At 19.9% G+C, this 10,891-nt stretch overlaps 2 protein-coding genes across 2 annotated transcripts; both read right to left on the bottom strand.

Moving 5' to 3' along the window:
• Window positions 1-2,004: 2,004 nt before the first annotated feature.
• On the bottom strand, window positions 2,005-4,910 carry LOC128956514 (E3 ubiquitin-protein ligase NRDP1-like; the record flags this gene model as incomplete). Its single annotated transcript, XM_054302232.1, has 4 exons — window positions 4,690-4,910; window positions 3,856-4,112; window positions 2,336-2,555; window positions 2,005-2,129 (listed from the first exon to the last, which is right to left on the bottom strand). Coding segments are annotated over exons 1-4 (823 nt in total), but the record flags the coding sequence as incomplete, so codon positions are not given.
• Window positions 4,911-5,668: 758 nt separating this feature from the next.
• On the bottom strand, window positions 5,669-10,180 carry LOC128956513 (kelch-like protein 1). The gene is made up of 11 exons (XM_054302231.1): window positions 9,930-10,180; window positions 9,077-9,329; window positions 8,956-8,997; window positions 8,589-8,780; window positions 8,422-8,507; window positions 8,269-8,333; window positions 7,699-7,921; window positions 7,363-7,481; window positions 7,220-7,300; window positions 6,355-6,449; window positions 5,669-5,692 (listed from the first exon to the last, which is right to left on the bottom strand). Exons 1-11 carry the CDS (start codon window positions 10,148-10,150, stop codon window positions 5,669-5,671), a joined length of 1,401 nt encoding a protein of 466 aa, XP_054158206.1. The 5' UTR covers window positions 10,151-10,180.
• Between the last annotated feature and the right edge of the window lie 711 nt (window positions 10,181-10,891).

Below are 10,891 nucleotides of genomic sequence, written 5' to 3'. Positions count from 1 at the left end.
ATTAAACGTATCGCCGCTGTTGTCCATAAAAAAATTGGTATACAGTTTTTGAAATTATAAAATTTGTTTATTTTAACATTAAAATAAATAATTATATATTGTATATAGCATAAGTTCATAAAATTTTTAATAGACGATAAACGATATATGTTATACTGTAATTGGAATGTTTTGGGTGAAATTATAGAGCTTGCTACACTGTATAGTTAATTATGAATATTTATGAAATTAATTTTAAAGGAAATTAATTATTTTTATTATTATTATTATTATATATAAAAATTATTATCTATTTATTTTTGTAAAGTATTATACAATCAATTGAGACAGGCAACTTTGATGTTTGGCTAAATACAGGAATAAATTATTTAGTAAAATATATACAAAATTCTAATATTTATTACAATAACAACGACACTATCATAAATGATCCATACGATAAACGTATGCCATTGGACAGTATGCGTGTAGCACTGGGACCATATATAACAGTACTAACCATTTCATGTATTGTATTTGTAATAGAAATTATTAGTATAGTATTTTTTTAGTTAATTCATAATCATTAATAATAATAATCAAAAGTAAGTGTATATATAATCTGTATATCAATTATAATAAACTATTGAATAATTAATTATATTATATAATTTACTTAGAAATCTATATATAATTAATCAACTTATTAATGTTTTTTGATTTCTATATTAATATTTATATTATTATTTATATCACAATTCAGTAATTGTATAATTTTCAATTATTTACAAAAAAAATTTATAATTCAATAAAAAAATCATCATGACAAAAAATAGTAAGTAAAATTTAAAAATATCTTAAATAAAATAAAAATTTAATTGATATTTTTTATATAAAAAAAGATAATTTTACGGTATGTTAATTATTATTATTATTTATTAATATTAAAAAAATAGATAAAATAGTATTTATACTAATAGTTAATATCCTTTTAACTAATAGTTCCTAAAGAATACAAATAAAAACAATAATAAAAAAATTATAATTAATTTACTAATTAATAATAATAACCAACAATTTATGTCCATTGATTTTTATTTTTTGAATTATATGTTGTTTCATATGATTTCCCACCATTATTACATTGTTATATATATATATATATATATATAAATATAAAATATTTTTTAACTATATAAGTTTATTTTTGTTAATAATTTTAGTTAAATTATTTTTCAATACAATTTATAATAATGAGTCAAATATGAAAAAATAAAATAATTAATAATAAAATATCTAGACATCGTCAAAAAAATGTTTAGATCTAAAATTATATATCATAATATTAATAGAAATATGATTATAAAAAAAGTTTTTAATTTATCTATAATAAAATTATAAAATAATTAATAATAAAAAACAAATTTTTATTATACTTTAATTCAATGACAAATTAATTTTAGTTGGATAATTTTGTTATAACAGTTGCCTAAAAAATAAAATTTTATAATTAATAAAAAATTTATAGCAAATCATTTAATATTTTACCCCAAAGTCTGAAACTTTTATTGGCAATGATGTCGTATACGACCATTGATTTGCTATATAATCATATATTTCAACAGTTTCTGTATGTTTACCGTCTATAAGTAAAATAAAAATTATTTATATGAAAATAAAAATATTTTATATGTTAATAATGCTAAAAATTATGAAATTAAAATTTCTAAAAAAATTTCATTTTGTTAAATTATATTAAAAAAAATTAATGTTTAATTATTTACTGATTAATAATTGTTTTATTATTATAATAAAGCTATTTATAGTAAAAATTTTTTTTTATTAATTTATCAATAATAAATAAATTTATACATTTTGTTTTGCCACCCAATGCATATAATTTATTATTAAATGCAATCAATTTAAATGCAGATCTTTCTAAAAGCATTGATGCTATAAATAAATAAATAAAATATTATCAAATAAATAGTTTAATAATTAATTGAATTAATAATAATAACCAACCAATTTGTGTCCATTGATTTGTTTGCGGATCATATGTTTCGCATGATTTCCCCACATCACTACTAATACCCGAACCGCCGCAAACATATATTTTATCCATAAATGATGCTGATGCAAAATCAATTCTTAAAATAAAAAAAATATTAAAAAATTTAAATTTAAAAAAAAAATTAAAAAAATTAAAAAAATTAAAGTATTAATCTTAAAATATTGGTGCTCAAATATTTAATATTTTTTTTGTAATAAAAATTATTTTATAATTATACTGATACTAAAGTAAATAAAAGTATATATATACTAGTATATATACTATATATATTATTACTCTAACCTTTGATATATCATATTAGCCATTGGTTTCCATTGTTGTGTAGTTTTATCATATCTTTCCATTGTATTAAAAGATACTTTTAGATTATTACCTCCGATAGCATATATAAACCCATTGTGTGCTACCAGTGCCAGACCACGCCTTTCCTGACTCATTGGTTTAGCAAAAAACCACTCATCAGTATTTGGTGAATAATATTCACATGATTTTAAAATATTAGCTGTAAAATAAAAATATATATAAATAAGTCTTATTCTTATTTTTTAAAAAAAATCATATAAATAAATTAAAATAACATTTTTGATGTTTTTTTAAATAGCTATTGATTTATGGCTAAATCTTTACATTTATTTTATTTTAATACTAATAAATTAAACCAACCAATTAAAAATCAGAATTATTATTATTTTATCTATATTAAATTTTATGATTATGAATTTTTTTATCTAATTATGATTTATATTTAAAATTATACACTAAATTGTATCTTTATAAAATTATTCAATAGAATAAATCAATATAAATTAATTTATCTTGATTACACTTACTATTTGAACCACCGCATACATATATAGTATTTTCTATTACAGTTGCATCATGGTAACTATGATAATATTTTAATACATTTAATTAATAATTATTTATAATTTTGTTTTGTTTAACATACAGTATTATTTATCTATATATATATATGTATATAAATACCGGCGCATTATATTCATCGATGCAATAGATTTCCATTGATTTGTTTGTGTATCATATGTTTCAACACTATTCAAATTGTTTTTACCCTTAAAATATATAATTATTTTTTATAAATAAATTTAATATATATATATATATAATTTATTTAGAAATTAAGTTTTTCATACATACATTACTGCCACCGATTGCATACAATTTTGAATCCATTGAAATCAAACTAAATAACTGTCTCGGAGTAGACATGACTGGCATTGAATGCCAAACACTTGTATGTGTATTATATTTATAACATACAGACAATACAGATGACCCATCATATCCACCGCATATATAGATATAACTATCATCGGATAAGTCAATTGATTGCTAATAATTAGAATAATAAAAATAATAATAAATTTTATAAATTCCTTATTTGTAAAATTCAAAAAATATCATTTTTTCAAACTAAATATATATTCAATAATAATTTATATAAAAATATCAATCTTTTATCAATTTTTACTTAAAAAGTTATCTCTAATTTTTCTCATATTTTTAAAAATTATTAGATTTCAAGCCCTATTTCACCGCAGTGCCCTGATGAATTGAAATTGAAATGATTTTTACAAAAAATTGTATCAATTTATTTATAAATTATTTTTAGAAAAATTATTAAGCTTTATACTACCTGTGATGATACCGATGGTAAGTTTACTTTATTTGTGGTCAACTATATAAATGAGAACAAATTTAATTAGTAAACTATTAAAACAATTATTGATTATTATTTTAATTGATTTATTAAATTTTAATTACCCGAAGATTACTCAAACTTGTAGTCAATTGTTGACTGTTTGTTAAGTCTTGAATTGATTTCAATATGTTTTCCCTTTCGGTCTCTAATTCATTGATTTTTCTTAATAAACACTTATCTCTTGAAGAAGTTGTTGTCAATAGACTAATGTTTGATGAATTGTACGGACAATTGTTTACATGTTTAGACAACTCCTCTAATGATATTATTTCAGTACAACCCTTATCCCGGAAATCACATTTGATTTGAAGTTTTCCCAACATATTAGCCATAATTCTAGACAACAACAAATAATAAATAATTATTTAAATTTAATAAAATTCAATAAAATATTGTAAACAGCATATATAAATTCAAATCAATTATATATTTTTTAAACAAAAATTAACTTGATCAATTAATCTAGTTTTAAATAAACTTTAAAGTTATGAAATAAAGTGATACATTATTCTAAACAACAAAAATAAATAATTATTTAAATTTAATAAAATTCAATAAAATGTTGAAAACAATATACACTGTATAATAAACAGTGTATATATATTATTATATTATTAATAACCAAAATTTAATTATTCAAATAATCTAGTTTTAAATAAATTTGATTAAAGTGATTCATTGAGTTATAATTAATTAATTAAAAATAAAAAACCTTGATCACCCCCTTGATTAACCTTGATATAAATATATACAAAAGTATATAAATGTATATAAATTGAAATCAATATTATATTTTTAACAAAAAATTATTTATTTATTTAATTTTAACTAATCTTCAATTTGTTCATGTAAAGATTAAAGTTATTTTTAATTTATAAAAAAATATCACATTGAAAAAAAAATATTTTCATACCTGGGTGGTCGGGTTAATGCCTCCATTGTAAGTGTTTTTCTATCATACGGACAGGTATTGTTAGTCGACAGCCAATTGTTGATACAGTCTTTGCAAAATGTTTGGAGACAACACTGGGCTATAACTGGATAGCAAATAATATTCCGACATATACTACATGTTAGCTCAGCCCTATCCGATGGACTTAGATTAACAAATCGGTTGCAATCATAACCAGCCATTTTGTGTGTGTGTGTGTGTGTGTGTGTGTGTGTGTGTGTGTGTGTGTGTGTGTGTGTGTGTGTGTGTGTGTGTGTGTGTGTGTGTGTGTGTGTGTAAAATATGATAATTTTTTATTAACTATTTAATCAATTGAATACAACATAATACAAATTGACTATTTTTAATATATTTATAATTAACTATTACTAATAACTTATTTTTTAAATCATTTGAATTCAATACTATAATAATTAAAAATACTTTTCGTACACTTTATATATATATATTTAGATATATTGACATTATTTTTATAATAGTCATAAATTAATTATACAGTATTTCTAATGCATATAAAATAATATTAATTATTTAATGTTAATATTTAATATTTTATTTTAACTTTATTAATAATTTTTTTATGATCTTAAAATTATAAATATAGTAATATTTTTTTATCATAGTAACTCATATTAGTGTATTAACAATTGAATTTAATTAATGTAGATAATTATACTATTATAGATATTTGTAACATGACTTAAATAATTTTCAATTATGAAATAAGCAGTTAAAACTACAATCATTTATATTTCATTTTTTTTTTGCTAATTATTTTAGCAATAAATTTTATTATTCATTGATTATAACTATAGTAATTTTTTATTATTTTATTAATTTTAATTGTCTAACAATTAAACTGGTAATGAATACACAGACATAATTATATACAGTATAATATTGTTTATAACATTGTTTATAATTAACTAAAATAAATTTATCAATATGAATGAGTATTAATTACCTATTAAGTAATACAATAAATATTATTTAATGTTTAATTCATAATATTGTTATTGGTGTTAATTTATATTAATTTATATATTATATATATATTTAAAAATATATATAGAAATTATATTACTAATATTTTATAAAATATGATAAATTAATTAATTAGCTTAACGTTAAATTATACTTTTAATTTAAATGAAATAATAACAAAATAAATTTTTTTATTATAGTTAACTAATAACTTTTTTAGTAATAAATATACTAATCATTGATAATAATTAAAGTAATATTTTTTAGTATAATATCTTTTAGTGTTTAAAAATTACATTGCTTATAAAAAAATAAAATATTTTTTAACTTTATAAGCTATTTGTTTGTTTATAATTTAGTGAAATAAATTTACAATATTCACAATTGATTCAAATATGATAAAACTATTAAAATTATTGTTATTGTTAAATTGTTAATAATTTAGTTAAGTAAATCTACAATACACATTTGATTCAAATATGTAAAAAATTATAAAATAATTAATAATAAAAAACTAATTTTTATTAAACATAAATTCTATGACAAATTAATTTTTATTCGATAATTTTTATATAACAGTTGCCTAAAAAATAAAATTTAATACTTAATATAAAAAATTTAACAAATTATTAAATATTTTACCCCAAAGCCTAAAACTTTTATTGGCAATGATGTCGTATAATACCATTGATTTGCTTTATAATCATATACTTCAACCGTTTCGGTTGGTTCATAGTCTATAAGTTAAATATAATTATTTATTTAAGAATTTTTTAAGTTAGAAATTAGAAAAATATAATATAAAAATAATAAAATAGTTATTTTAGAATAATTATCAATTTAAAAAAAAATTTTAAATTATTAATTAATTAAATTTTAATAAATTTACATCAAAGGCAAATTATATTAAAATAAATTACCGTATAGACCCGCATATAGCCCCCCTGACGGTTTTTTAAAATTTTAAAATCAACATTTGGTAGGGGGTTATTTTTCACATATAGCCCCCCTACTGGGGCTATATGTGAAGTCGTGGGGGAAGGAACGATTGGGGGAAGGAACGATTGGGGGAAGGAACGATTGGGGGAAGGAACGATTGGGGGAAGGAACGATTGGGGGAAGGGTTACATATAAAATCGGTCTAATAAATAAAAAAATATGTAATGATCTGTAATAAGCTATGATTGTTATACGGATTATGTATTTAAGTAACAAAGCATTTAAATACAGTATAATAGCATTGAATTGAAAAATTATTTAAAAAAATTAAAATTTACAGTTTATTATAATTAATAGTTTTAGTTTAGACTTTACACTGATCGGTCAATAGATGGCATGGGGGGTATATATATACATTCAAAAAAACTACAATTAACTGACTTATTAAGAGACTTATTAAAAAATATGTTAATTACATTGATATAAGTTTGGAGGAAAGTATATTTAACTACGTGATCGGTCTATTGACGGTTATAACATTTATACAATATAATAAATAAAATTATACCTTTTGTTCGTCCACCCAATGCATATAATTTATCATTAAATGCAATCAATTTAAATCTATTTCTTTCTAAAAGCATTGGCGCTACACAAATAAAATATGTATAGAAAATTATAATTATTTTATTATAAGTAATTATAACCAACCAATTTGTGTCCATTGATTTGTTTTTGGATCATATGTCTCACACGATTTCCCATTATTATAACTATCACCGCCGCAAACATATATTTTATCCATAAATGATGCTGAACCAAAACTACGTCTTTAAATATAAAATTATTAATATTAAAAAAAATTAAACTAAATAATTTTAAAAATTGTTTTTGTATTTTAATCTGAAGTGCAAATATTTAATAAATATTATATTTAAATTTATTTTTATTTATTTAATAAATATTCTATAATAATACTGATTACAAGTATATAAGATTTTATAATATATAAATATACAATGTATATAGACATATTTTTAAACTAACCTTTTATATTTCATATTAGCCATTGTTTGCCATTGTTGTGTTGTTGTATCATATCTTTCCATTGTATTAAAAGATACTTTTAAATTATTACCTCCGATAGCATATATAAACCCTTCGTGTGCTACCAGTTCCAGATTACTTCTTTCCGTAGCCATTGGTGTTGTAAAAGACCATTCATTAGTATTATTTGGCGAATAATATTCACATGATTTTATAACATTTACTGTAAAATAGAATTATAAAAAAATGTCTTAATTTTAAAAAAAAATTATTTAGTTTATTATTTATAAATAGATTAGAATAATATTTTTTTATTTGTTTAATTTCTATTTTTAAAAATTAAATATCGTTTTTTTAAATAAAATTTATTATCAATTCAGAATTATGATTATGATGATATATCTATAAAATTATGCATATATTAAATCCTATATAAATTGTTACTAAAAAACTATTGCTACTAAAAATATTTTATAAATTAAAATAAGAATTGACTTGTACGAGAATATACTATTTTAAAATAAAAATGTTTTATACATTGTTTTTATATCTTATAAATTGTTTACTTACCATTATCCTTATCAAAACCACCACATACATATAAATTATTTTCTAATACAGTTGCATCATGTTGACTTCATAATAATTAATACATTAATATTTATATATTCTAATAATTTTATTTTAATTGTTTAACATAATTTTTATAATTTATATAAATACCTGCGTATTATATTCATGGATGCAATTGATTTCCATTGATTTGTTTGTGTATCATATGTTTCAATGCTATTCAATTTGTTTTCATTCTTAATATAAATTAATAAATTTTGTTTTATAAATAAATTAAAGATTAATAATCATTTATTTCAATATAAGTTTTTACATACATTACTGCCGCCGATTGCATACAATTTTGAATCCATTGAAATCAAACTAAAATAATGCCTCGGAGTAGACATTGATTTTACTGATTGCCAAACACTTGTGTGTGTATTATATTTATAACATTCAGACAATACAGATGTCCCATCATTTCCACCGCATATATAGATAAAACTATCCGATAAATCAATTGTTTTCTAAATTAACATAAAATAAAATTGTTTGCTATAATTGAAGTTAATTAATTTTATAATAGTAATTTTAATTGTAATTTATAATTGAAAAATCAACTTTTTTTAAAATACAAAAATGTAAATTATAATTATATCTCTCTATTTACTTATTTTTTTTAAATTATAAACTTTATACTACCTGAGATGATACCAATGGTATGTTTATTGTATTTGTGCTAAGCTATATAAATGAAAGTAAATTTTATTATTCATCTATTAAAACAATTATTTATTATTATTATTCAATTAATTTCGATTACCCGATGATTACTCAAACTTGTTGTCAATTGTTGACTGTTTATTAAGTCTCGAATTGTTTTCAATAAGTTTTCTCTTTCGGCCTCTAATTCATTGATTTTACTTAACAATGACTCATCTCTTTGAATGTTTGATGGATTGTATCGACAATTGTTTAAATGATTTGTCAGATACTCTAATATTATTACTTCAGTACAACCCTTATCCTGGAAATCACATTTGATTTGAAGTTTTCCCAACATATTAACCATAATTCTAAACAACAAAAAATTAATAAATATTTAGTTAAATTTATAAAATTTAATAAAATGTGATAACCAGTTAGGGTTAGATTGAGATTCCCAAATAAAATCCCTCCAATTTTCCCGGAAAATATGGAAAATATATTATATTCCCTCCGTTGATCGTTAGAAAGGGAAAATATAATTTGTCATATATTAAAAAGTATATAATCTCAATGATTATGTGTTTCAATTGGGACTACTATGTTAGTAATAACTCAATCAAAATGTGATTCAAATAATATTAAACATTTAGTAAAAACTTTAAATACATTTTGTAGACATTTACTATACAAATGTGGTTTTAATATTTAATTTATGTGAAGTGAGTTAGGGTACGATAGATGGTACCACAAGGAAATGTCTTCTCAGGGAACAGGGAACTTATGAAAAATAAGACGAGGGAGGGAATCTGATCTAACCCTATATATATAAATTCAAATCATTATTATATTTTTAACGAATAGTTTTTTTATTCATTATATTTTAAATAAACTTTAAAATTATAATTAAAATGATTAAATACATAATTAATTAATTAAAAATATTATTTTAAAAAATATGCAAGACATACCTGGGTGATTGGGTTAATGCCTCCGTTGTAAGTGTTTTTCTATCATACGGACAGATGTTGTTAGTCGACAGCCAATTGTTGATACAGTCTTTGCAAAATGTATGGAGACAACACTGGGCTATAACTGGACAGCAAATAATATTCAGACATATACTACATGTTAGCTCAGCCCTATCCGATGGACTTAGATTAACAAATCGGTTGCAATCATAACCAGGCATTTTGTATGTATGTGTAAAATATGTTAATTTTTAATTAACTATTTAATCAATTGAATACAACATTATACTAATTGTCAATTTTTTTATATAATTAACTATTACTAATAACTTGTTTTTTAAATCATTTGAATTCAATACAATAGCAATTAATTATATTTTTTGTTCACTTTATAAATATTTAGATAAATTGACTATATTTTTATAATAGTCATAAATTAATTTATCTTAACCATACTACAAATGCTACTAATGCATATGAAATAATATACATGATAGTAACTTTATTAGTGTAATAACAATAGACTTTTAATTAAAAATACATAATTTATATAAGTATATTATTATTTTAGTTTATAATATTATAAATATTTGTAACATGAGTTATGATAAATAATTTTAAATTATGAAATAAACAGTTATTTAACAACAATTATTTTATATTTTATTTTTTTGCAAATTATTTTAGCAATAAATTTTATTATTAATTGATTATAACTATAGTATTTTTTATTACTGTATTAACTTTAATTGTCTAACAATTAGACTGGTAATGTATACACCCATATATAACATTTTTTATAATTAACTAAAATAAATTTATAATATAAAAATGCGTCAACTACATAACACTGATAAATTATTAATAAAAATTTATACATTGTTATTACTGTAATTTAAAATTTTATTAATAGTTGCAAATAATTTAATTATTAATTAATATTTATTTATTTATTAAACTCT

The sequence above is a fragment of the Oppia nitens genome, unplaced genomic scaffold (genome assembly GCF_028296485.1).
Source record: "Oppia nitens isolate AA-2021 unplaced genomic scaffold, nextdenovo-longstitch-racon4-pilon3 scaffold30_pilon_pilon_pilon, whole genome shotgun sequence".
Taxonomy (NCBI): Eukaryota; Metazoa; Arthropoda; class Arachnida; order Sarcoptiformes; family Oppiidae; genus Oppia; species Oppia nitens.
The sequence above is the reverse complement of the archived record's forward strand: the minus strand, read 5'-3'. Positions and strand labels throughout refer to the sequence as shown.